General features: G+C 40.4%; 2 protein-coding genes and 1 long non-coding RNA gene across 33 annotated transcripts in view; 1 reads left to right on the top strand and 2 right to left on the bottom strand.

The window, feature by feature from the left end:
- DENND6A (DENN domain containing 6A) overlaps nucleotides 1-13,174 on the bottom strand; it is a 28,195-nt gene extending 15,021 nt beyond the window's left edge. Inside the window, exons 1-11 of one of the 2 annotated variants that reach the window (XM_040589495.1) lie at nucleotides 12,914-13,174; nucleotides 10,349-10,387; nucleotides 10,212-10,254; nucleotides 6,630-6,742; nucleotides 5,599-5,679; nucleotides 5,118-5,223; nucleotides 3,890-3,969; nucleotides 2,369-2,431; nucleotides 1,648-1,703; nucleotides 1,188-1,310; nucleotides 919-1,014 (exon numbers count right to left, since the gene is read on the bottom strand). In XM_040589495.1, the coding sequence (XP_040445429.1) occupies nucleotides 919-1,014; nucleotides 1,188-1,310; nucleotides 1,648-1,703; nucleotides 2,369-2,431; nucleotides 3,890-3,969; nucleotides 5,118-5,223; nucleotides 5,599-5,679; nucleotides 6,630-6,742; nucleotides 10,212-10,254; nucleotides 10,349-10,387; nucleotides 12,914-13,096 (983 nt within the window). In that variant the 5' untranslated portion in view covers nucleotides 13,097-13,174. Of the gene's footprint in view, nucleotides 1-918; nucleotides 1,015-1,187; nucleotides 1,311-1,647; nucleotides 1,704-2,368; nucleotides 2,432-3,889; nucleotides 3,970-5,117; nucleotides 5,224-5,598; nucleotides 5,680-6,629; nucleotides 6,743-7,401; nucleotides 9,150-10,211; nucleotides 10,255-10,348; nucleotides 10,388-12,913 lie in introns of those variants that run through there. The other variant, XM_040589496.1, reaches the window with a different exon arrangement.
- Nucleotides 13,175-14,271: 1,097 nt separating this feature from the next.
- LOC121086161 lies at nucleotides 14,272-20,896 on the bottom strand. The gene is made up of 2 exons (XR_005827294.1): nucleotides 16,968-20,896; nucleotides 14,272-14,518 (listed from the first exon to the last, which is right to left on the bottom strand). It is a non-coding gene; the product is annotated as an uncharacterized LOC121086161 (long non-coding RNA).
- A 285-nt stretch (nucleotides 20,897-21,181) lies between these two features.
- LOC121087434 (sarcolemma associated protein) overlaps nucleotides 21,182-27,407 on the top strand; it is an 89,369-nt gene continuing 83,143 nt past the window's right edge. For all 30 annotated transcript variants that reach the window (XM_040592464.1, XM_040592453.1, XM_040592445.1 and 27 more), the window contains exons 1-2: nucleotides 21,182-21,291; nucleotides 21,422-22,867. In XM_040592464.1, coding sequence (XP_040448398.1) covers nucleotides 22,670-22,867 — 198 coding nt within the window. In that variant the 5' untranslated portion in view covers nucleotides 21,182-21,291; nucleotides 21,422-22,669. The remainder of the gene's footprint in view (nucleotides 21,292-21,421; nucleotides 22,868-27,407) is intronic.

Raw genomic sequence — 27,407 nt, 5'->3', positions numbered from 1 at the left:
ACTGCACAACCATTCCCATGGAAAACAATCTGAAACATAGTGCCTAAGTTTGTATGTTCTTCCACTGCTGTGCCTCTGGCAACACCTTTGTTGAGAGGAAAAATACAGTACAAAAAGCAACGAAATAAAGAAAAAACCCAACACAACAACACTGCTTGTTAATACATTAGTAAAAAAAAAATTATGAAAAGATCAGTGAATCTAGCACATGCACTCCATTCCCAAATCAAGTTGCATTTAGATAACATATAGTGAGAAATATTGGAGGTATATGCTCTCAAAAATCAGAGCAGGATTAAAAAAAAAAAAAAAAGGGGAAAATGTGTCATTAAAGCAGTTTCAAAGAGAATTGATTTTGTAGACTGATGCTCTTAAAAAAAGGATCTTAATTTCAGAATTATTTACAACATTTTTCTAACAAATTCAGTGAAGAGATATTTACTTTTTAAATTACTGCCTCAACTAGGACACTGACTGGGTTAACTTTACAAAGCAGCTGTATGGATGTTGAATTCTAGAAGTCACCTTGTTTACCAATTGCTTAAAAATAAAAACAAGTACAGAACAATTTTCCAAGGTGCTACTACAGAGCTGTTGCTGCATAGACAAACGCTTATGGAAAAGTGAAACTTTTCTTGCTTTCATATTTGCATTTTACTTATTCTGTACACAAGTATCCTACGAAGCTCAAATGTCGTTTAACTGTGACATTGTTTGATAACTTCTTTATCCTATCTAACTGGGGCGAAAGCTTAAACAGCTAATTACTGCACTCTAAGATAAATCTTATTTACGTAAGGAGTCTAAATGTAATTCTCTAATGACAGAAATTTAGAATAGTTAAGCAGTATCTTAAAACAAATTTATATTTACAAGTGGCTTTGAGCAACACCTTCACAAGAAGTTTGATTTACTTACGGGGCTTGTGTGCGAGTTGTGTATTCTTTGAATTCGCTGTCATGTATGGTAAAGTATGGCCTGAAATCACTGCAGTACTTCAATGGTGAAATACAACTGCAAGGTAGAAAGAGGAAAAGCTTGTTGTATGTATACAGTGCAAAATTTCACGAGACACACAAGCAAATCTAAAATTTGTCATGCTTTGTTACGTTCAAATCAAATGAAGATTGCAGCTGAGTGCAGCTACAATGACTCAGTCATTACTTAGGAAGCTCTACTACATTTACCTAACAAGTGCCAACACTGTTTCCGAAGATTCTGATGGTGATGGCGCCATCACAACAAGCGGTTCTCCTAGCAATACCAGTTCCCAAAGCATCTGAATGTGAAAGAACACTGGACAGAAACACCTAAAAACAGATTGTGTTATTTTAAAACACTTAACATAACCAGAAATAGTATTTTATTAAGAACTGGATAAAAAGGAAGTTTGCAGCAGTATTTAAGTCATTTGAATAATAAAAACTTCTCTTGTGAAATGGAACATTTAACAGACTCGCTTATTTATTGCAGTTTCAGCCTGCATGTTGTCTGAAATTTTTTTTAGCAAGCTTTACAGAAAAAGAATATTAAAAATAATACTGATAAATGTTGGCTTGCAAGCTATGAGATATGTGTTATGGAAATGTCATAAATCTTTGACTTGTGGGAATTCACAATTAGGAATAAATCAGACCAAACTCGTACCTGAAAAGATCTACTTCATGAACAGTTGGTAAAGCCATGGAGATCTGAGCATCTGCCTAAAAGACATCGCAATGCTTGTTTTTTAGTCATCAGAATACCTAGGTATTAAATGAAAGTCTCCCTTAAATGCTTACAGACAGTAGATGGTATATACCCTGATTATTCACCACTACTGTACTACTGCAGTACATGCTACGTTATCTCCACAAGTACCCATTTTGTGTGCTAAAAGCAAGATTTCCCCCAACACACACACATACCACTTACAGACATGTAACTTTCAGTCCAGAAAAGATGTAAAATATCAAAGCTATTTTAAACAGTCATAGAGCACATGAAGGCACAGAGATTGTTTTTATATCCATCTTCTGTGGCTAAATATTTAAAATTTGGTTTTCATCCTCAAAAAGCCCTAGTTTAGTATAGTTTCACCCATTAAAAGCATGCTCAAGTTCAGTAAATTTTTCAGCCAACTATCCTCTTCCAGGCAGGATATCCCTTTTCTGAAGCACTTGGGGTAACTGGGTTAGAATACCTTTCCTATGAAGAATCCAACTCTAGACTCCTCTCCTCAAAGCATCAAAGACTGTGGATTTCATTATTATCAAAGTATATAAGGATTTGCTATCAGTCTTTTATGAACAAGTTTAAAGTAAAAGAATGAAGGCAGATATTTAGCTTTCTCTTGGAGATACATACAACAGAAGGATCTAATCTCTACCTGGTGCATATTCTGTACTATTTGTGTTGTTCCAGGCTTGTCACGGTATGTTGGAATCCGCAACTTTGAAAGAAAAAGAAAGATTATTTTTTTTCCTTGTATCTAATTCAGCAGAGGCCTAAAACGCTGACTTAGACAAGATGTAACATTTAAAGAGGATATACTACCATATGATACTTACTTTAGAGAACACCCACATAACAATTAATACATAGCTGAAGACTACAGATTGTTGCTACAGGAATCAATAAATACTACATGGTACTACAGTGCAAACTGAATATTAGGGTATGAAATTGTATTTCAGTTAAAGAAGACTATTGGTAACATCAGTCACAACTATCACAACAATTTCAGTAAAAATGTTGGAGAGAATGATCTGAAATAAGGTTATGGGGTTTTAAGGTGGTACAGAATTACTTTTTAGAAAAAATCCTCTCCTAAAATATCAAGACATCCTGGTGGGTATAAGGCAGAATCCAAATAGGCTGAACAACTTAAATACATTTCACTGACCTCAGTCTGCATCTGTAAGTCTGAGTACTATAAATTTTATCGTACTGGAAGCTGGTGTGCACAAGTGGATGTAATTTATATGTAAGAATTAAATCTGACTGCTCCAGCAGTGTTAAAAAACAGGGACAGTATCACCGAGGATGGCAATTATGGTTTTACTCAGTTTAGGAACACAATTCCAACTGTCATGGATAAGAATTACTGATGAGATAAATGCAGGCAATACCCAAACAAGACATACCTGACACTCATATCATTACCACCCAGCATCCAGAACACTGCTTTATTAAATCTGTGCTTTCAGAACAGCTTCAGAAACTTCTCTTTCCACTCCCTGGTGATGTACACGCGTCTAGCCATAAACCTGAGAGTACCTGCTAAGAATGTACTTCCGATTGTAACCTCTGGATCCATCAAATCCATTTATTTGCATTTCATATGAAGATGCTATGGCTCCCAGAAGCCCAGTTCTTAACAACTTTTAACTTCTACAGTTCTTCCCCATGCACTATATACAATGTCTTTAATAGCAATTTTCAGACTTATTTCACTTTCATTGAAAATTATCAACAGACCAAGAAATTAATTTCTGGTGTGCAGGCCAAAAAAGATTTTTACTTGTTAAAACTTCAGGAACAAGAACGATTGTCATCAATATAATTAATAATTTGCTTGACTGGAACTTAATTCTCAGTATTTTGAAGTGTTACTTAATGCTTGATTTGACAAATATAATTAGCATTAAAGTCTCCTAGAATGCATAGTCCAGAAGGATAATGGACACTGCAATTGGTAGTTGTATTGAAACATCACTTTTTAGTATCTACAGAAATTACATGTTAACCTATGCACCATAAAAGATCTTCCCCTCCTCCCCCCAATCAAGGAATCTAATCAAGAGCTCCCAGAACTTTACTCTGAAAACAAGGCAGAATACAGTGAGTACCTGTACAGTAAAAGGAGGGGAAAACACCCTCAGAGAAAAATAAGTGCAGGAGTATTTACCTTCATTATAATACCCATTATAGGCAAATGCAGTATTTTCCCTGGAATTGGTGCTGGCCAACGATCAACATCGCTACAAACTTAAAGAAAAAGTATAATTTATAACTAGTTTATATATGCTGTAACCCACGATACTGTAGCCACCTTTGTGCACACTGCAATTTTAAATCAGTGCTGACAACCCACAACAGTTCTACTTATCTGTTGATCACAAACTCTTAAGTTTTACAGCCTTTTTGACATTCTTAATGTATTATTTTGTTAAAACCATGAAGTTTTTAATTTCAAGAGAACAGTATCCTCTTGCCTTCCCTTTTATGTAGCAACTAGACTTCCAATTAGTTGGAGAAATGTTATATGAGCAATCATGAAGATATATATTAAGAAACTTTGAAAAAGACACACACAGTTATGTACATTAGCTACTGTAGAACAGATAAACACAAGTAGTTAAGGAAAAAGCTAGCTTTCTAGCTCGCCTAGAAAGTTTGTCAGCATTTTGTTGTAAACAATTATGAATATCATCACTAATTCTAGCAGTTTCTAATGAGTTTATTTTGTTCATAATACAATCTGTCAAAAAAAACCTGTTTATCTATGGGTGATTAAAAAGTACAATTCCTTCATCAAGAATGGTTTCCACAAACTGCTGTTCAGTGAAAGCACAAAGACATGAATGTTGCATAGGGCAGACAGTACAAAGAACACAGCACTGCTAGGCAAAGAGCAAATAATTTTCCCTTTTGGCCCTCTGGCTCTTGAAGTTCTATAGGTAATGCTGAGGCACCCGTTATCAGCGCTGCCCTGTTGCTTTTTCCCTCTGGTCAAAAACCAACTAAACAAACAAAAAAGAAATAATGCAAAAAAAAAACCCATGCAAGAGGACATTTGTACGGTTGCTTAACAAAAGTTGCCAGAATGCCCCAAAGGACTCAACTTGTGAAGAGTGCAAACTAAGCACTGCCATCAGCTACTTGTGCTGAACTGATCCTGAAACACACAACAAAACCCTAGATCTGTTTCTTAGGGGCAAGCTTCAACTCTCCCATGGAGGATCCCAAAATTAAATTATCTCTGTTCAATAATCTAAAAATTCAGCCAGTCTGCTAAAGTTTCAACCCTCTACCCTGCAAGAAGACAGAAAGACAAACTAGAATGTGACAGTGTCGTTTGTTATTTCTCCAAAAGAAATATGCAATATTGTAAGAGTACATAATTGTATCGCTACCTGCTTCCAGGAAAGCTTCACTTTTTTCAAAATACTCTGGTGCTATTTGCTTAAGCATGGTGCGAAAGAGATGGACATAAGGTAGCTTGCTGATGAGGACCAGTGACTGGAACAGAGAATAACAAAACAAAATATAAGTTTTTCACCCTTGCTCTCAGTTCTACTGCAGTTCTATTGGTTATCTGCAGAGAATGTCAAGTGTGATTTTTTTTCCACACATGCAAGTTAACCACACATTTGACTACAGGCAACTGCAACCAAACAATTCCCCGAAGTTCCCAACTATTTGTTTTTAAACACACAAAAAAAATTCTGTTCAGACAGTGAAGCTGGAACATAGCGTAACTGATATAAAATTAGACCAATTTACTATAAATCAAAAATTAATTTAGTTAAGAGAGCAAGATACTCTTCCTGCTGCGAGGTCACTGAAAAATAATTTATTTCTGAATTAATATTTTCCTAAAAGAACTGAAATTACCTTCTGGAAATAGCCTCTTTTTAACGATTTGTCTCGAACTTGTCGGAAATATACATAGCCATAGTAATATGCTGAATCCTTCTGTGAAAGAAATGAAATAACTCAATACAACAGCCTGATACTGTCCTTCGTTCTGAAGCATTTGATATGCTTTTTAAAAGCTTATTTCCCTGCAAGCTCCAAAGTTGATTAGATACAATAAACTAGAAGGATTATTTTTAAAAAAATGCCAACAAACAAAGTAAGTACTTCAAAGAGAAATGGAAACAGCTGTGCTTTCTGGCTTTACTATTTTTATAATCATATTCTCCTGACACACCATGAAAGCAAAAATAGAATTAATTTCCCGAGGAATAAATCAACACTCATAATTTTGCAAAACAGCATTTAACAGATTTTAGCAGTTAAAAACCTTAAAAGCCTGACTTGAAAAGATAAAAAAACCTAGTCTTTCAATGTATTAGTTTTATAAGAGATTTGCGGAAGCATGCTCTCACATTTCAAAGATAAAACATCACCTTCATCCTTCTTACAAAGAGGAATTCAAGTATTTGCCATATAAGCAGATCTAAATTGAGTTTGAGAATCAGACTCCCACTAACATAGTTAAAGGCCTCAATATACCACAAGGACACAATGAGAACAACTTTTTGGTCATTACTTCTTTTAGATAACCGTGACATCTCCAAAAAATGAAGGGTGGAAACAGAGAGACATCTCAACTTTTTTTTTTTTTTTTTTTTAAGTTATAAAGCACTTCAGATTTCAAAAAAGGTAATGGTTTTTACAATTTGATCTACAAGTCTCTAGTCAGTAACAAAACAGGCCTGGTCCTCAACTTAATTCCTTGCAGTCCAAAATCCATAGTAATAAAACTTAAAGAATAGTTAATGGAACTCACATTTGCTGAGCTTTGTCTTTCAGGATATCCAGTTCAGAGATTTTGTTTTTCAAGCATTACATTTAAGCGTGAAGACCCATAAATTAACATTACCCGAAAGAAATTAACTTCATTTTTTCTTATTTCCAACCTTTAAGTAAACTGGTAGATCTCTATCCAATTGGTCCAAAAAACAACACAGTGAGACTTTCCTTCCAGGAGACCGTCGAAATCTAAAACAAAATTGTGTGTCCCCAAGACAACCTATGTATGGGGAAGAGATAAACAACAAAGAGACAGACAGTATTCGGAGTTTGAGCCTTGTTTACAGTCAAAGAGGTATAAAAACTTTGATTCGTTTATTTTACACTGCTCTTGTGCCCTACTATTGTGACCATTTATGTATTTATGTTTTTGTAACTGAAAAATCTGACATCTTTAGCAACAATAAATATCCCACCTTCAGCAAGAAAAAAGTCACTCTGCCTCACAGTGAGTGTATTAGACTCACGTCCTTAAATGGATCTACTAATGGCTGTCCTCCTACTGTTATTACACATTTTATTGGTCTGTCTGTACAGTTCTGATCATCTTAACCACATGTCATTTCTCTGTAGAATAACCACGCTTAGCCTTTTTCTGGCACCAAACAGCTCATACGTAAGTCACTCCGTAAGAGTATATTATGCTGATCTCTTGTAACTCCACTTGCGGGCCTAAGACTTACTGTTTTTGAAAGTCACACAAGTAGCTGTGGAAAACTGAGTGACACCAAGCACTACTTCCCAGTAATACTCCCAATGAGTGAAGTTTCCCCTCATTTCTATCAATTTCTGAAAGAAAAATGTAACTAAGTATAGCGACTATTTGCAGTCTGAAAATAAACTTGGCCTAAGTTCTTAGCAGATATCAAAGAAACTTACTCCAGGTGGAACAGGAGAACTGCAATATCAGAACTTCTATCACAGATACACTCATGGCTGTGTTCTCACCATTACAAATGTTGTCTGCTATTAAAAGAGCTCAAAAAAAACTTTAGTTCAAGTAGAAACTATGCAAGCTAAACAGAATGTACTGCTCAGGGAAACAGCAAGAAGAGGGACTGCTAGAATCTTAACATCATGCAGATACATTACTCACTCTAGCAAACCTGCAAAAAAAAGAAAAAAAAAGTCCCTTTGGAATGCACTGCTATTAACATGAACACAATGAAGACAACCTCCTGAGCACTGCCAATCTGTAGTAAACAAACTAACGTCACCATTGTAAACGTTTATGTCAGTAAGTATAAAAAATAATTTATTATTAAACTTATAGCCACTGTTGAAGTAGTAAGTTTCCAGCTAGCAAAGGACACTTGCTTCTCCATATTGAATCTAATTTCTTCATTAGTGTTTTGCTCTTACAGCTTTCAGACATTAATTTGCAAAGACCTCCAAGAAAAAAAAAAATCATTAAGTCACTACTGAACATCTGAATTCTTCACAGCTGCCCTGTCTTACATCAGCCAGTGCTGACTGACTAAACAGTAAGGCAGAGCTCCATTCTCCAGATTTAAAAGCTCAATTTCATCTTCTTCTCTTTTAGTCAGATACACGCTGCTGCAGCAGCCACAGACACCCTAAACCTGGAGCCAAATTCACTGGCTGTGCAACTGGCAGCGTGGATTAATACTGGCATGTTCAGAACATTCAGGTTGAGTCTTAGAAACCCTTGAAGTTGCAGCAGGAAACCCACAATGCACCAAAACAAAACCAGAAGTAGAAGTAATTATGATGAGATAACCATTCGATTCAAACAAGTAACTAAAGCAAGTGCTTAACAATATGGATCCAAGCTTAACAAGAAAAAGCACCGCACCTGCCAGTGACACAGCACTAAATTGGTGCTCCAAGCTTTCATAGCTAGTTTGCTTCATCCAAAGCCAAAAGAAAAAAGCAGTTATAAAAAGCTATACACAGGAGACCTAAAACTAAATAACCCTTAATTATTAATATGTTGAAGTATCTTTCATAATATGATGACTTATTATTTAACAAGCTCTTCCGGTATGTGGAATTTGAAAAGATTGGTAAATGTCTATTCTTTCTTCAGCTATCCATGCAGAAAATGCAAAAGCATTATTCTAAAGACAACTGCACTAGGAAATTCAGCTTAAAAAACACAGAAAGTGTTGTGATCTAGTAACTGATTAAATCCATTTCCCCCCCTAAATTCATAGCCACTACAAATCCTAGAATGATATCTATTTGTAGTCGTAGAAGAAAAAAAAAGTTGAATTTATCTTTTGAGCCATGAAAACCTACGAAAAAGACTGACTTCAAATTTAGCTGCAAACTAGTAACTTCCTTCACTGCTGTATTACACAAAGCTTTTATTTTATGTTCTAGCCTCTGATGAAAAAATAATTGTAACTGACAGCATACACTCCCAGCTAATTTCTACAACACAAGTTTTATGTAGGGAATCCCTCTGCATAATTTGAAACTTCAACCTACCATGAATGATCAAGAATCTACAGGTTTTTAATAGGCACATTATAAATGGCAAAAACGTGGGATTTTTTCCTGCTGAAAGTAAACCGTCCCTACCATATACCTATTCTCCTAAAATCAATTTTACTAGCACTCTTATTTGAAAAAATAAATAAATAAAAATCAGCTTTTGTTCCTAATGCGTTATATTTTACCTTCAATACACCTTTTGAAGATTGGACAGATTTATAACCGTTAATGAGAGTAATAGGAAGATACAGTTGACCCATCTTCTCTTTCAATAACAGAAAGAATCTCTTCCTCTGTTTACATACAGGAAATCCAGAACAGGGAAAATATCTTCATTTTAATGACATTAAGACATAGGGGAAGAATTAGCCAAGATATTTTGTAAAACTATGTAAGAGAGCTCATACACATATTAAAAGCACACGTCTGCATCACCTCATATCAGGGTGGTTATGCTGCAGAGCAACCAAAAGCACAGAGTAAGAGCAGTTATAGGGACAAATCTGTTACTACAGGTTTTGACTTTGTAAAGAAATAAATGAGAAAGGAAGCGTCTGTACTTCTGCCTATCTTGTTGCAAGTAGTCCAAGTCATCAGCCACATGCCTCCAGTTCCTCTTTGGCAGCAGAACAGTAGAGGTTTAGATTAAAAAATAATTTAGCAAGCAGGACCACCCAAAGCGACAGAAGCATCAAGAATAGAGAAGATGTAAGATAACCTAGGTTTTCCCTTCACAAGTTTTCTTTCTAAATGCTTTTGAATTTAGAAGTCAGTTTCACTGTTATGAATTTAGAAAAAGAGACATTTATTCCGTTATGAGGAGAGGGTTCCTCCATATCCCTTCCATTTGCTTTATTCAAATTCTGTGCCTCACTCGTTTCTACAACATCAATGTTGTTATTTTGTTTAAAAGCGAGATTAAGATGTTCATTCTTTACTTGCAAAGTATTCTGAAACATCTGCATGTGTGTCATCTGGAAGGTCTTGCACATTCCTGATACTTCACTTGCATAAAATAAAAAAGAATTCTCAGACCTTACTGTAATACAGGCAATTACAGTTTCATATTTAACCTTATTTGCAAATTTTCTGTATTGTAGTATTAATCAAGATGTTCATATAAGTATTCAATCTAAAACCATGAATATATACTGCCAAATTCTATCTTTTTTAACACAGCTTACTCCAACAACAGACGACTAGAGTGAAGAAGTGAAGGAAGCACTTACCTGAATTAGAATCTGGAAAAGACAAATAGCAAATATTGGTTTTCTGAAGGGTGGGAAAAAGAAGAGAGAGCCGTTATATATCCTGAAATTACTAACTTAAAAAGAAATCACACACTTACACAGCAACCATGACTCACCTCTTTATCGGTGAGTTTTGAATGTGGAGGATATATTACCTACAGAAAAAAAGTATTATTTTATTTGAAAATAAACGGTATAAACAGTAAGCTTTTATTAAATACTTTTATGACACAGCCCTCAAATACCTGCCTAGCCTTAGGCTATTTTCAACGGTAAGCTACTAATACTATGTTTCTGTTCTTATTTTTCATATGTTTTTAAGCTAAATTGATCACCCATCTTTACAAGGTATACTGGATGCCAGTTGGAGACCACAGAGATGCATTAAAAAATTCAGAGTACTTGGTATTTTTGGTGCAACAGGTCTCAAAAGAGAGCAAGAGTACATCCTTTCAATTTAACTTGCACATATGAAATGCAGCGTAGAAACCTAACAACACGTTATTGTTTGAAATCTGTTGCAATGCATAGTTAGGTGGCAGTCATCAAAATTCAATCACAAAACATCCTTTATATCACTAGCAACTCTTGAAGGATAAACACTGGACCCAAATGAGAGCTGGGAACTGTGAAAGCTCAAGGAATACACACAAAAAGCCATGGCTTCTGTACTGACAGAAAAGTAGTAAATTTATTTATTAAGTTTTTACAACACAGAAATCAAGAACGCTGCGACACAACATAAGATATGGAAGCACCATCATTAAAAAAAAAACCACCACCAATGCACGTATAAAATCAGTGATTATGCAAGTAAGTGAGAAAAGAACATACAGGAAAGAGAACAAAACTGAGACTTAAATTTCAGCTAAGTTGTTCCTCAAAAAAACCCGCAAAACTACAGAAATAGGTGGCTAGCTTGTAAGCCAAAGGAAATTCAACATAAATTCAAAGATTATGCTTCAAAGAAGGTTTCAGGGCTTCCACAGATGCAAGCTTATCCAGGAACAGAAGTTCAATGCAAGAACACTAACTTGGTCTCGAGTCCTTGTATTGCCATAACGTTAACATCCAGTTATCTAATGTAATTTTGTTCACCAAAATATAAGTAAACGTATTTCCTGCTCTATAGAAAACAACAAATATATCCACCAGCTGGTCTCCGACTTAAGCAGACTTTCTATCCCCAGGCCATACAGTCTTCCAGTTAGTATCTTTTTCCCTCGGTCTTCTGTTCAAAGATGTCCAGCCATACAACATACTATAACTACATCCAGAAGCAGACATATGAATGGAATACCTGCATACTGCATTTACTAAACCTATCAGCACCTTTTTTTAATTTCTTAACATTTTGCTATGCTATCTTATGCTAAGCAATACACTCCAACATAACTCAGCAGTTGAATGATGCTGAAGTGATCTACTCAGATGACTGGAGTACAGACCAGGCTTGAATCCATGCTCCCTTCCCTCACTAGACAGTGTATCTTCCCACAACGCCAGCTGAAACTAAGATTATTCTTACTACAGCAACATAAACTGAAATTATTCTTACTGCAGCAACATAACAGGCCTTAGTTATGTGGACATCTTATGTGGACATTCATTTTATGCATGCATTCAACTAAGAGTAACGCCACTGTTAACAGAGTTGTTTGCAGACAGGACAGTGGCTACTCCGTGCTTTCCTCAGCCACTGAGCACATTATCTCCTTAACCCACAGGTTATAAACAAACACTTGTCTTTGTTGCTAACAATACCACATAGCGCCAAGCGAACAGAACTTGGATAATGAGCACAGTATGCTGGGTTTTTATTTGCATTTCGCTTGCAGCCAACAATGCGTATCAATGCTGTATTTTAAATATTGTAATAACTAGCTTGGCTGAATTTTTAGGCCAGTGTGGCATACATTCATGCCAGCACCACTTTAATTAAAAAAAAAAAAAAAAGAAGAAGAAAAAGAGAAAGCGAAAAAGACAAGGTTTTTCTCCCTGCACACCCGTTGCTGCACAGCCGCATGGGGAAGAGGGTGGAACAGGATGTGAAACCGATCCAAATGAAAATTCTGTTTTCCACTTTCTCTCCCAGCCCGAGCAGTCCCAGCGCAGCTCCGCGGGCAGTGTCACCGCCGCCTGCCCGTTGCACCCGGTGCGGGAGCAGCCGGGAGCCACCACCTGCAGCCCGTCTGTGGCACCCGCACCCGGCGGCCACCGCATGCTGCTTCCAACACTCAGAGAATGCATTTGCATAACCCCAGCGATCCCGAGAACACTAACGAGGAAGACCACTTGCATTCACGTTATTATTACGCTCTTTTAAAATCTTAACGTCAAGATGTCACGGAAAGGGATGCTATTCGTGTATAAAGAAACCGACGAGGTATTTAACACAGATCCTGGCACCAGCATAATGGAAAGCAGTTGCTGAGCACAACCGGACTCACCTGAGGCTCCGTGACAGCTGCCGCGTCCCCCCCGCCCCCCCCCCGCCGCCTTTCGGGGTTTTGCACAACCGCGCTTCCCCCCGCACGCCGCCCGGCTTCCCCCCGCCGCCGTGCAACGCCGGCACCAGAGGAAGTACCCGATTCCGGCGGGGCCCCGCCGCCGAGCCGCCCGCCCCGGGGGGGAGCGGTGCCTGCCAGCCCACCGAGCCCGGCGGCCGCCGCCTCACGCACCTCCACGGCTTGGCCCAGCTCCAGGTCGAAGCCCACCACGCACACGCAGTGCAGCCAGGCCGAGAAACGGTCCCAGGGCAGCAGCGACAGGCACCGGTCCGGGCCATCTGGTTCCGCCAGCGCCGCCGTCGCGTCCTCCCCGGCCTCAGCGGCGCCGCCCGGGCTCCGCTCCCGCAGCGACATGGCGCTGCCGGCCCGGCTCCCGGCTCGGCCTCGGCCTCGGCCTCGGCCCCGGCCTGGGTCTGGGTCTGGGTCTGGGTCCCGGCCCCGGCCCCGGCCCCAGCGCCGCCGCGGGGAGTCACGTGACCTCCGGCGCACCGCCCCCGCCGCGCTCCCTCGGGGACTGGAGCCGCCTGAAGCGGGAGAGTCCAAGCGGGCACCGGAGCGGAGGGGGCGAGCGGCGCCGGAAAGCCCAAACCATTCCTGGGGCGGCGGGGGCGCGCCAGGCGCGCAGCTCCCCCCCGCGGCCCGCGCGGGAAGGGACGGGCGGCCCCGCCGCCCTGCCGCCCTCGGAGCGCCCACCCGCGGGCAGCCGCCGCTCGCGCCGCGCGGGGGTCACACCGAGCAACCGCCCCCGAGCGCACGGCGCCCGCCTTCACCGGCGCTTCTGCGGGGGAACGCGCGGGCGGGCAGGTAGATCTCCGTTCTCTGTCCCCGTTTGGCCGTCGGCGCCCAGCACCCGGGTGGGATGAGGCCGTGCTCGGTCATGAATGGCACCGCAGGCGTGCCCGCACCGCGGCCCGCGCAACGCTGCGCATCGCTCGGGAGCCCGCGGAAATTCCGCACGGGCTAACGGCTGGGGAGCTTTACCCTGCATAGGAAATTGGAATAATGAAAAGTGAAAGCATCCAAATCTTTTAAAACCTATTTTAGTGCCTTAGCCAAAAGCCAAGCTCTTTATTTAATAATAAAAGAGCTTTCAAATGCTCTTGGCGCAATCCATGTCCCATTTATATTTCAGTAGGAAACGTTTTCCGGAGTTGAAAGTGCTAAATAGCTACTTTATTAGGGGGAAAAAAATAATCCCTCACCCAACCCATAACTTAGTTACTCACACTAGACTTTTGGTTGACTGCTACTGGAACAGCCGAAACCGTAGCAGATGCAGACAGGCAGGTTGCCCGAATTCTACGTGCTGGTTTTTCCCCAACAGAAGTTGCAAATACTAAACCCGAGATACCACATCTGTACATACTTAATAGAGAAATTACACCTCTTCAGATGCACTGCTTCCTTAACACCCATTAACAATATTTGTTTATCTATCAAAACCAAACTACTAGAAATTTTAAAGTATGCTTTGATCATGATAGTAATTTCCTAGACAAAGGAAGAACAAACATACAACTCAGACAAAATTGTAATACACAAAATTATCATTGTAATAATTTAAGATATAGCAGCTTTCAGTTATCACAAACCATTTGTGGCAAAGTAAATTTTAGATATAAACCAAGATATGAATGGAGTTTGGTAGCGTGCAGCGGGAGTGGCTGTACAGGAAGGCTCTTGCTGTCTCTAGTTGCTTCAGGTATTTTACCATGATGCCAGGTTAAGATTCACAAACTTCTCCAGTAGTTAACTCCCAAGTTCTGTAAAAGATTACTATCCAAAATAAGACGTGACTAAGACACAGCTTCATCAGGTTAAACTCAGAGCAATGATTCTGCAGTGCTATTTCATTTGCTGTTTCCATTTAAGAGCTGAGACAGGGCCTGGCCAAAAGCCTTATCACTTGGTTTAAGAGAAGATACCACCTTACAGCTTCTTACAAGCCTTGCCCTGTTTGCATTCTTGCTATCATGGGCAGAACAACATTTTAGCTACTATTATCATGTATTCCCTTTTGGTTTTTGCTGGCATCTATTTCTAAGTCTTCATGTGAACAGAAAGTATAAACATATACAAGTAAGAAGAATAAAGTACTTAAGCCTGGTATTCTCTGCTCATTTTGTTTGACAAACAATACCCAATAACTTAATTCCACTTGCTGCTTAATGGAACTAAACTTTCGGCAAGAGAAAGTTCAGAGAATAGAGACATGATCTTTGAGAAAGAAGTCACTGAAAAAAAAAAGGATTCTCACCTACTGAAGATATTCCTAATTACTAGGAAAACATTAAGTTCAGGAAGATTTTCACCTAGCCATTTCAAATACATTTTAGTTTTGGTAAAATGCAAAGATCTTCCTCGATTGAGAAAGGATGTCAGTTGTGCAAGAAAAAAAAATAATCTACATGCATTTTATGTATTGTAATATTTAGAAGAACTGAGATTGACTGCTTTCTCCTTCAAGAAGTGTATCAGCGCAGGACAAAATACAGGCTTCAGAGCTGAGAACCTATTAACAGAGAATGCTTTGCTATATTGCAATACAGTCTCACAGAGCAGTAGGACTCTGCATATGGAATTTGCCCTTACAAAGCTGTATGAACTCCGCCTCATTTTGCAGAAAGCCAGCAATCTGTTCATATACATATTCGGCGGGGTTTGCACAAGAGCATCTTCTAGAAAAAGCATCCCCTGTGACGTCAGTTGCTGGAATAAAAATGAGTGTAAGCCTGTGTAGGACAGCTGGATTCTAAAGAGCCAAAACCGTTTGGCATTTGAGCCTATCTTGCTTTCTTCCACCCTCTATCTTGCTCCTACAGCTGCTATCGCTACTGCTCTATTCTGCCTCTCTCAGCAGGATGCTTTCTATCAGGTAGCAGCAAATGTTGTGTTGGCTGCTGGCTGGCCAATTTCCATCAGCTTCAGTAGGGAGTGACTCTGCAGGCTAACACCAAAAAAATGGATGAACATCTTTTGCTCATCTCACCTTCCCCCTCCGCCCCCCTCCTTGAGATTTCAGTTTAAAGCAATACTTTACTTGCATCTGAAAACTAGATCTGGTCTAATAAATACATTTATTTAAAACAAACAAACAAGACCCAGAAATCTCATGCTTATTTTTACAACACTTTTCCTTATTTTTCAAACAGCCACAAAACATGAATGCAAACATTTCAAAAAGTCCACCTCATATTAACAGAAAAGCAACTAAAAACAGGTTACAGGATAACTGTGTGATAAAGCAATGAAAATGCCAGATATACCAGCTTACCTAATTTCATTAGAAATGAAGAAACATTGTATGTAAGATTAGTTATACGTTAGCATAACACTGTATTAATAGTATGCATGTTATGTTATACTATTTATATATACCATATACATGTTATTGACATAAAACTGGTATATATAGACAGGATATATAGAGTACATTTATAAACAATGTATTTTATATATAACTGTATAAATATAAGCATATATGCAATACCTAATGTAAATTAAACAGTACATTCAACATATGCTTACTATGTATATTACATTAATATCATTGTCTGTTACATTATTACAAGTACATACTGGATACAAGTATCTTTTAGTAAGCTTAATGCAAACTAGAAATGGGATCAGGGAAAGGTCTGCATGACAACCAGATAAATGGAGAATCTACATGATAAGAGAGGATTAAGCCAGTTGAGTTTTTCATTCTTTCAAAAGGAAGCTGAGATATAATGCACTTGTTTTTTATATAATCAGTCAGAGTTAAAATATCAGGAACAGAAAATAAGTCTGAAACTAGAGAACAATGATAGTGCTACAAGAAAGTGTAACCACCCTTCAATAAATCTGGGCTGATAATTAGAATAAATTTTCTAATCACTGGAGAAGTCAGGTTTTGAACAAAGTTTTCCAACACGAGGATTGGGGAGTAAAGTCCCAGTAAGTTTTAAGGAGGAGCTCAGTGAGCTTATAAAAAGGATTTTGTGTGACCACTGCCACTGGAAGCAGAGGGACTCTCGTCAGGCACACACATACCAATGTCTTCTACAAAGTGGTTTACATAGTGGTTCAAACTGTGTAGCAAGTACTTCGTTAAAACTGAAGTGGAAATCAGCTCTTAGATATATTACAGGCTTTCTGTTACCTGTGATCTTTACTAATCTAGGACAATCTGGCTCTTTTTCAATGCTATCAAGAAACTGGCAAATAACCTATTAGCAAATACCTGCTATTTTCTGGTAATGATCATCATTCAGAGGACATGATTTCACTCCATTTACTTCTCATGACACACCAACATGGACAGAAACACGCTGCTAGAGAACACATTTGTAGAATGTATATGTGTTCAGAAGCTCCTAAAACAAACAGGTATCCAAAAATTCAAATGGGATTGTTGCTGTCTTGACATACACTGCAACTGCACCATTTACTCCTGTGACCGTCCAGTGACAGGCGCGATCATCCATGCACAGAATATTGTGAATTTTGTCAAGAATTGCAACCAGAATATTTCAACAAATTCTAGAACCGCCACAATGTCACAATAATCTTGCCACTCCTTAATGAACTTGCTTTGTGAGACCACTTTTCCTACTTAAGAAAAAAGTGATTATATTTTCAGTCCCTGCAACTCAAAAGCAACCACAGATCACCAAATATTGCTCTGACCTAGTCAGTCTGACATGTCATGCAGCTAGTCCTCCCCCCAGTCCTCTAGTGGACACAAAGTGATTGCTGTGAACCACATTTTTGTAGTGTCAACATGCAAACTGACACATCTATAGCTCCAGGAAGATGAACCTATTGCTCTGAAACAGTTCTACACTTTTGACAGTTCAGCTTGATTCTGAATGTCTCAGAAGTTGCTTCTGAGGCAATTTTGTTTTGCAAAGGATACATTAGGATGTAAATAACAGTCCAAACTTTTCTATATACTTCCATATGCTCTATGTAGCAGTAAATGCCTTCATAGACTGTCATATTTTAAAATTTGGTATGGCTTAAAAGAGTGCAATTATACATAGAATTTGTTGTATTGCTGAAAATCAATATGAAATTCATTTAGTAAATTACTGATGAATGAGTTTCAGGGATAAGAACTCAGTGGAAAACTGTGCATCTCCAACTTTCTCCTTACCTATTTATTCTGTTCTCTTTACCAGTTTGCGTCTTCAAGTTTTATACTAGAAACTGAACTTCTGCTATACAGCTTGCCTCATTCATTTAAAATGTAACAATCTCTCTTGAGTCAGGATCTCCCACTAAGCAATTGATTCAGGACACGTCTCCACTGACAAATCTTAATCTGAAGTCTATTAATATGCTGGTAGCCTTTTAGATCACCGTTGCACTATACTCAGAAATCTGGTGCCGAGTTGCCTATAATGATGCTCAGCATTTTTTGTCTCTAGTCAGTTACAGTTAGTTTACAATTCACAACAGGCTTCCTTCAGCAGATCTTAATTATTATCAAGTCATTAAGACTAAAGAATCTCTCCTGCACTTTGACACGCTTAAGCCAAAATGCAGATGCTTGGCAGGTATGCACATAAACTCTACCTCTCCTGCATTTCGTCATCCTGGAATAGACAGCAGCTCTTTAGGGGCCAAATCGACTGTCACTTCCCTTCCATTTCCCTTATCTAAGATGGCTGTAGAGCAGGCTGATTCTGCCCTCAGCTATGATGGCTATCATCAAATGTTTTAAGGACTTCCTGCCCAGAAAAAGGATGGCCACCTAAGCGGCATCTTGCTGCCCTTACCTAACATGGCTGCCAAAGTTCATGGCCTCTTTTTGGTTGTGTGGCAAACACTGGTTCACAGAAACAAAGCACGAACTTACACTCATGCTTACACATCCTCCCTAACACCTGCTGAGCATAGTACTGTGGCTGAGCATTTTATATTGAACTCTTTCCATCCACCTGTTGCTTTCCACAGTTCTAAGATGGACACTTTCTGGTAAATATCAAATACCTCATAAAAATACCCATACAATAATTATACCCTCATTTCAGAATGCAACCACTTTCTATATTTTTACCTCAGTCTATCAGTCTGCCCCTGATAACTTTTTAACTCATAAGGCAATTTGAAATAGGATTCCAAAACTCCCAGAGAGAATTCAAGGCACCCAACCTCTCTGAAAGCTGTCACTCATGCAGAAAAGGAAGGCTCAAATTAATGCCACTGCTGAAAACCAAGGTAGAACTCTGTTGTTATATGAGCCACTTGGCAGTGCCAAAAAGTATTAGAAAGACAGCTGGCACATACCATTGCTTCCCCCATGAGACCATCAAAATGGGATTTCTCCAGGGGATGGAGAAGGGTTCAGGTTACCCTAATATGGCAGTGGCTTCCAGTTTAAAGGACACAGATACTTAAGAGTATTAGTTCATTCTACTGGTTGCAGAAAGACTTGAGCAAGATACTGTACAAGCAATACAGTATGACATTTTTTTCAGTCTCAATATCTAAAAATAATAGATATTTACAGAGAACATCAGAAAAATATATTCACTGCTCAGTTTAGCTTTTTTACTTGATTCTCTTAGGCCCTAAAGATGATAATTTTTCTTCATCTTTAATTTCACTTTCAGGCTCCTTTCTCCATTAATTTTGCATATAAAGATACAAAAAGTACTTTCATAAACATTCTTTTCATTCCAGCACCTGTAGTACCCTTTGTTTCCACTTTTTATGCCTTTGCAATTCTAAAGTGTTCTCAATTAGTTCTACTTTTGCAACCCTCCCCCTGAAATCGAACTCCTGATAGACTTACATTTATTCCTCATTTCCCCCATACTCTTGTTATACCCCTTTCCTTCCTCCTTTGGATTACTTACGGCACCTTATGTTATGTGCTATAAGCAATAGCTTACATTTTTTTTAATAAAGAATTTATAAAGAATTTTCATTTATTTTAAAAAATCAGTAAATTAGGAATATATTTACCACAATAGTACAGTCTCATAAACAAGCTGATGAAAGCCAGGAAGTTTTGTGCCAGATATTTTTTTTTTGTTTTTCTCCTGTCAGGAGAATTGACAACTGTGGACGTATAGTCCTAAAGCTTCCACCTATTAGCCTTTCTTTTTTTGTCTTAAAAAAATCAGACTCGTCTCTCATCTGGGATTTATTTTCTTTGCTTCAAACACAGATGTTACAGCCTGGTTTTTTCCTCATTGGACCATTGGAAGCAGAAGAAAACCAGGCTGTGATGAATCACATCTCTCCTAAATCACCGTGCAATCATAAAGGGGAAAAAAAATGAAGACAGCCCTGAGATTTTACTGTGCTATAACTAACAACACAGCAGTCATGCTTTCTCTCATACACTGTGCTGCCTTACCTCAGTTGCTGCTTATTTCCCTCATATATTGCTAGCTAAAGTGCCTGGCCTAGCCCCACTTTCTCCCCTCCACGGCTGCCTGGGCTTCCTGGTGTCAGAGATCCCCCCCATATCCCTAATCCTAACACCTTGTCACAGGGTAATTATAGTGCTGGCACACTTCCAACACCTTGTATCAAACAATCTCCACTTGTTTGCTTTATAGGGAATGACAGACTTAAAAATTAATTCGGACCAGAGAGACCTGTTCGCGCTAGCCTACTGTATGACCTTGGAAAAGGAACCACCTTTCCTCGGCTTCTAGAAAAAGGGGCTAAACGTGACCTTGGATGATGCTCCAAGACCTGCTGAGGGAAAACACCGCACCAGAGACCCCAGCCCCATTCTATGCTGACCTTGTCGCTGCCTCGTGGCGCAGCCCCGGCTCCAGCTGTCAGCCGGTAACCGGGGCCAAGCAGGCCCGGCCAGCGCTTCCCGCTCCCCCGGGCACGGCAAAGGCACTGCGGCTGCCACAATTTTCAACCCGGGATCATAAAACGCCAAGAAGAGCAACGGGGAAAGCAGAAGGATGTCGGGGAGATCCTGCGCTCTCTCACGAGGGCTCTGCTGATGAAGCATGACCCCAGTTTCTCCTCAGGGCTACCCTGGTTAACGGCAGGCCAGTCCCGCCCAGGGCGCAGCTGAGGGGAACCGGAGAGGGGACAGACATGGCACCCGACGCCGGGGCTCACTCACCTCAGCGACCTGCCCCCCTCCCACCTGCTAACTCGTCCTAACCGGACCCTTCCGCAGCAGCCCCTCTCACCCTTCCCCCGCCCCCCAGGGAGCCGCTCAGCTCGCCCCGCCCGGGGCCCCTCACGTCTCAGCCCGCCGCCACCCCCCCAAGCCCGCATTCCCCGCGCGCACCCGGAAGACGGCGGCGGCAGCGGCGGGGCGGGGCCTCGGCCTCTACCGCAGCTTCACTGCGCGCCGCGCGCCTGCGCAGCCCCCGCCTCTGCGCTTGCGCCGCCGCCCGCGCGGGGGTTGGAGGCGGCCGCCGCGCCTTCCCTTTGGCCAGGCCCCGCCGAGGACGGCTCCTCCCTCCGCCACCGCCTGCCCTCCCCCCCCGACCCCCGCCCCCCCGCCCCTCCCCGGCAGCGCCGCCGCTGCTACACCGGGTAGGTTTCCAGTCACTATGGCGGCCGCTGCGCTGAAGGTAAGGGAGGGAGCGGAGCCCTGGTGCGCCCCGTGCCTCCCCCGGGGCCGGGCAGCGCTAGGCCGGGGGGAGGCGCGGGGCCGCGCCGGGCGAGGGACGAGTCTGACCCGGTTTGTTTTCGGCTCTGCAGGTCGGAGGAAAGTTTTCGTGGCCGGCGGCTGCCTGAGAGGCAGCGCTACCGAGCGGGAGGCGTCCGGGCCCGGCCGCCAGGCCTCTCCCGCCGCCGCAGGGCCGGCCGCCGCCGGGCCCGCGGAGCCGCGCTCGGCGGGCGGAGGGAGAGCGCGGGAGGCTGAGGAACGGGCCCTCCTCATGCGCAGCCACCTGCGGACGGGCTGAGCCGAGCGCAGGGGACGCCGCCTCTCCGGGCCGCCGCTCCCCGCGCCGGGGGCTTGTGGCGGGGACTTCCTGGAGCAGCCCCCTGCTCGCCTCCCTTCTCCGCCGGCCCCCGCGCCCCGCCCCGCCGCCAGCCGCCCCGCCGCCGAGGGACGCCCGCTCGCTGCCGCCGGCCGGAGCCATCGCGGGCACCGCCTGGGAGCAACCTGTCAGTGCACCTTGTAGGCCGTCCCCGAGGGACCCTTCCCCTGCGTTAGGGTGTCCCCGGGAGAAGGAGCGTTGGAAGCCCTCTCCATGCCTTATCAAGTTCCTTATCTGAGCGGCTCTCTGAAACGCTAGACCAGTTCAGCTTTATCTGGTGTAGGGGAAGAAAACAGTATAGCCCTTGTACCCCATCCTAAACCGAGGACCACCTATTGTGCTTCACTTCAGTATGTGAAGATGGTGAAATGCGGCTTGCTGTGTGAAGCGACTAGACCCCTGGTGTGGAGTGAGGGCTTTGTATTCACCTCCCGACTCCCGATCTGTATGCTTTGAGAGGGGACGCTAATCCTTCTCCCTCATCCCCCTTCCCTAAACCTTTCCTTGCTTCCATGTTGCATTGGTCGGAATTTTGGTCAGTGTTGTTTACGGAAGGGGGGTGAGAAGGCAGTTGAGGTTAAAAACAAAAGTACTTGTGTGACTCATCTACTTGGATTTAAGACATTCTATCCTTCTTTCAAGGAGCCTTTGCTTCTCTTTGAAGGAATCAGATGCTTGTTCCTATTCTTCCAGAGGAGGATGGATTGAAAGTTGTACATTTTAGACTTCTTTTGAGCCACTGCTGATATTCTTAAAAGACATAATGGGGCTTTTTCACTGGATTATTGCCAGAATTAGTTTACACACTGAAACAATGAGTTGTTAGGCCTTTCATACAATAATGTTTGTCCTGCTTTAATATAAAGTTGCTGTGGAGGTTTGAGGTGAAAATTGTGGAGGACAGTCTGCATCAGAAGAGGCTCTCTTCATCTCTGGTCGGTGTGGCAACCCCAATCTGTCCTCGATGCCTTCAGCCTTGGCCATCTTCACTTGCCGCCCGAACTCTCATCCGTTTCAGGAGCGTCATGTCTACCTGGACGAGCCTGTCAAGATCGGCCGCTCAGTGGCTCGCTGCCGGCCAGCTCAGAATAACGCAACTTTTGACTGTAAGGTGCTGTCCAGGAACCATGCTCTTGTCTGGTTTGATCACAAGACGGGCAAGGTAAGATTATTTTTTTTTAATTTAAAAATAATGAACTGCACATTTGTTTTAGCAAGTTACTGTAGGTTGCAGATCACTTTGGTTTCACTGTAATAAATATGATTGCAAGTGGAAGGAGTAAGATTTGTGGTATAGTTGAAATGATTACTTTCCAGGTAAGCTGATAATTTCCTACAGAGCAGAAGCTTTAAATATTATTAAAGTACGTAAAACAGTTGAAAATGGTTATAAGTGCTGAAAAAAGTTGCATGCGTATTATTCATTGCTGGAAGTAGGTGATTTTGAGGTAATAAAAATGTGAAAGCACAGACTTGCATGACTATAATAGCATAACAGTATTTTTTTAAATACTGAGAAATTACTATTTTATGTGAGCATGTAAATGGATCTCATTGCGAAGAGCATTAAAAAACCACTGAGTTTATTTGGTACTCTTCCTACTTGCCCTTTTGAAATGTTATAAAGAGTATTTTGTTGTTTGGGTCTGATAGGAGGTTTGTTACTGGCAGCAGGAGCGTAACAAATGGCATACAAGATATTTTCTCATTGATAGTGAAAACGGTTTTAAAATATATCCTGTGTTCACTTAACTGTTCTTTTCAAAAGGCTAACTGTCTTGTTAAGTGAAATTTAGGGGTTCTGTAGTGCATGTTTTGTCCACTAGGGATTGAACTGGGACAAGTAAAGTTATTGTACTTAATGACTGTCAAGTTAGTTTTATATATCCAACAAGAAATGAACAAAATGCAGATTTCAGTTGCTCAACAACGTATTTTTTTTCCAATATACTGATGTTATGCCCTAGAACTTCACATGCTCTAAATTAGCTCTGTTTTTTAGCTTCACAGCATGCCCCTCTATGAAATGCAGCGTAGCACTTGATTTTAAGAATAATATGGTCTGTAATTAATGAAGTATTTTTTTTGTAGTGTGACACAGCGTAAGTAACAGTATAGCGCAGTCGAAGTTCTTAAACCTTCTATTGTTAACTATCCTATGTTATGCAATACCTAGGCATGATGGGACCTGCATGTAATTGTGCAAACAGCTATCTGTATTAGTGTTTCGTTAAGCATGTTGTTTTGGCTCTGTTGTGTGTGTGATGTGCATTCTTGGACACTTTAGAAAACTTAAGTACTTGAAGTATTTTCAATTGAAGCTTAGCTTTTAACCTTGTTTGACTCTACAAAGGAGTGTTACAATTTATTGTGCTGTTTTTAAATGGAAAAGTATTATGCATATAGGTTTTTATCAATGTTTCTCATGATTTATAAAGATGTTAAGACCCCTGTTAAGCTCTGTTATGGTTACAAATAGTCTAGCTGTATTAAACCTGGTTAATTTGACAAAGCATTGAGTACTGAGCAAGCCTGCCGACTAATAATGAGCTTGAAAAACAGTCAGCTGTGGGGTTTTTTGTTCTTAAATTTGTTAGCTTTGGCTTTTCGAATACAGGTAAAAAAATTACATGTTTATTGATCATATCTAGCTGATCTAAAAGAGCAACTTAGTAGTAAATAAGAGGATGATATTCTTGAGATACCATCATGTGAAGATTTGACTGGAGTCTTGATGAAAATTGCCAGAGTGGTTATCTGGATCAGTAGCTGTACTGATCAACTAAAGTGTGGGGTTAAGGTCATGCATAAGAATACATTACTGTACATTTTGCATGTTTAGATGTTATGGTACTGTAAAAGGTTTAAATCACTGATAAAGCAGCATGGAGAATTTTGGGTTCTGTATTTGTTTCTTGGCAATACGCTGGGAATTTTCATCTGGTTGAGTATCTGGTGGATTGTAAGACAGTTGGAGGAGAGGGCAAAAATGTATTGTTAGAGATAAATGCCAAATGCTGTTGTGAAAAGGCAGGTAGAAAATGTTGGTAAATAGAGTCTTAATCTTGAATTGCAAACAAAGAATTCTGGGGTGTTTTCAAAGTACTAACAAAAATGTAAACTATGTCTGAACATTTGCATGCAGGAATGTTTATTATCATTATTTACAGGACTTCTAATAAGTACATCTCATTTAGGAACATGTAATTATCCTATCAATGACCTATATTTAAACCTGAATAAATTCTTTTTGCCATAATATTTGTAAACATTTCTTAGAAGCTTATGTATAGGGCTTTTGTCAGTTGTGGGTTTTATGAAGATAAAAGACCTTGAAATGTTAATTTAGTAACAGAGATAAACCTTCAGATATTTCAAAATAGTTCATGAGTGATCAGGGGCTGCAGTTTCCTAAGTTGTGGAATTTGGTGATACCAGTTTCTGGCATTCCCAGTTGCTTGGTCCAGTCTCTGTACTGCCTCTTGAGCTGCCTCTCAGTTATACCTTTAATTCTTTTTTGAGGGTTTGGAGTTTTGTTTTGTTGCAGTGATTCATGTGAGTGATCCTGTTTACTACATAGGCTGTAGACAATTATATCAGCATAATCTGTAAACAAGGGTAGAAGCTGAAGAGAGGGATAATCGGTAAGTGGTGCCAAGGAAACTGGTATACAATTTTATTTTTTTGAGGCAGAGGTAGGCTTAAGCTGAAGTATGTCACACAAGCAGACTATGTTTAAGATGACATGCTACTTACAGTTGAAAGATGTGAATGTTTACTTTGTATAAAGGCAGTTTAATTATGCATGTAAAAAAGTAGGTGCCCAAAGGAGATAATGCCTATGTAACTCCAGCGTTATTAAGGATAAAAGTAGGGTGAGTCTTCAAGATAACCAGTAAATAGCATTTAAAAGCAGATATTTAAAGTTGGATTTGCTTTTAAAAATATTTTTAACATAATATGTAAGCCTAAAAATGTGTAAGATAAAAGTGGAAGGGAGATAATGGTTGAAGTGTCTGTACTCAGTTTTTGTTTGCTTAGTAATACTTTTGTAGACAACCAGTGCGATGCCTCTTTTTGCTTGTTTGTAGAAACAGTGTAATATCTCCCTGTGGATTTTTCATACAGCAGTTACGTTAGAAGATTATGCTTAGAATAGATTTTGATTGATTTATTTATTTATTTTAGTAATTACAATTTAATGAATCTTTGTAAGGGATGTCTGAAAAAGTGAGTCACTAGATATATATGAGGTAGATGTGCTGAGCATGGAGTGTTTCAAAAAGTGTGAATCAAAGCAAAAGAAGTGTGCTATAGTTCAGAAAATCTAAGTATGTTTGTTCAGCTTCTATCACTGCATATGGGCAGAAACTCTGAAAACTGCTTAACTGAAATACTCTTAAAATATAGTTTTTCAGGGGAGAGGGTTGTTTTGTTTTTAAAAATAAGCAAGTTGAAAACCCTTGAGAATTTGTATGTGACTTCTCCCAGGCTGAAATGCTTCTGGCAGATGTGGTGGAAGTTTTTAGTTCAAACCTGAAGTTTTGGACAGATATCCAGGCTTTCAAAAATTGGAATTATTCAGTGCCTGAGATTGTTGTGAGTGGCTCTTTTAAGTACCTTTTTATAAAGAATCCATTGCCATAGTTTACTAAAGGCACTGAGAAACTGTGTAAGAAATGAAGTATTTTCTTAGACCAAAAGGATTCGAAATAACTGGTCATTTTTAAGAACTGAAAAAAGTAACATACAGGCACAAGTTTTTGTGTTAGGGTGATAGCTAATACTACTGTTTTCACTTAATTCAAAGTGGGTGTGAGCATTCATAGTATCTTGGTTACAGAAATGCCAAATACTAAATTGAAAGCCAAATAGTCCACATGATAGCACATGAAATTTATTAAGGCCGTGCTTTATGGCTTCTGGGCCTAAAATATGTGAGATAATGTTGCAGAATACTTACTGCAGGGAGCACCCTCTTTAAAAAAAACAAACCAACTCTGCTTCTCTGCTCCTGCCCGCTCACCCACCCACCAAAAAAAAACCCCAACAAAAAACCCCAACACACAACCCACCTAAAAATCAAAACCCCAAACAAAACAACCAAGAAAAATTCACAAACAAACCAGAAAACACCACCCAAAACCAACAACCACAAAGGTACAGCCAGGGAATTGCAGATTGGCTAGCTTTGTTTGAGTCCCTGGGAAAATCATGGAATAAGCTTTGGAAAACTTTTCTGGGCACATGGAGAGGATGGTTTGGTAATGGTCAGTATGATTTAGCAGGGATAAATCATGTCTGATGAGTCAGATTGCCTTGTATGATAAAATGACTAGATTTGTGGGCAAGGGAGAGCAGTGCATGGTATTTATCTTGCCTTTTAGCAGGGTTTTTGACTATTTCCCATGATGGTCTTCTAAGATAGGGCATTGCAGCCTGGATGTACGAATAACTAGATAAGTAAAACAAAACTGGTTTGAGGATCAAGCTCAGTGGTTAATAGGTGGTGCTCTACCTGGATGCTGGTGACAAGCAGAATACTACAGGAGGCTATAGTGACCTGTCCCGTTTAATATTTTTATCGGTAACCTGAAGGACATGGTGAAGTACACTCTAGTCAAGTTTGAAGATGACACTGAATCTGGGAGTATTGTGGTGGGGAAAGAGTTGATATGCTCAAGGACAGCACTGCCATTCAG

The sequence above is a fragment of the Falco naumanni genome, chromosome 4, assembly GCF_017639655.2.
Source record: "Falco naumanni isolate bFalNau1 chromosome 4, bFalNau1.pat, whole genome shotgun sequence".
Taxonomy (NCBI): Eukaryota; Metazoa; Chordata; class Aves; order Falconiformes; family Falconidae; genus Falco; species Falco naumanni.
The sequence above is the reverse complement of the archived record's forward strand: the minus strand, read 5'-3'. Positions and strand labels throughout refer to the sequence as shown.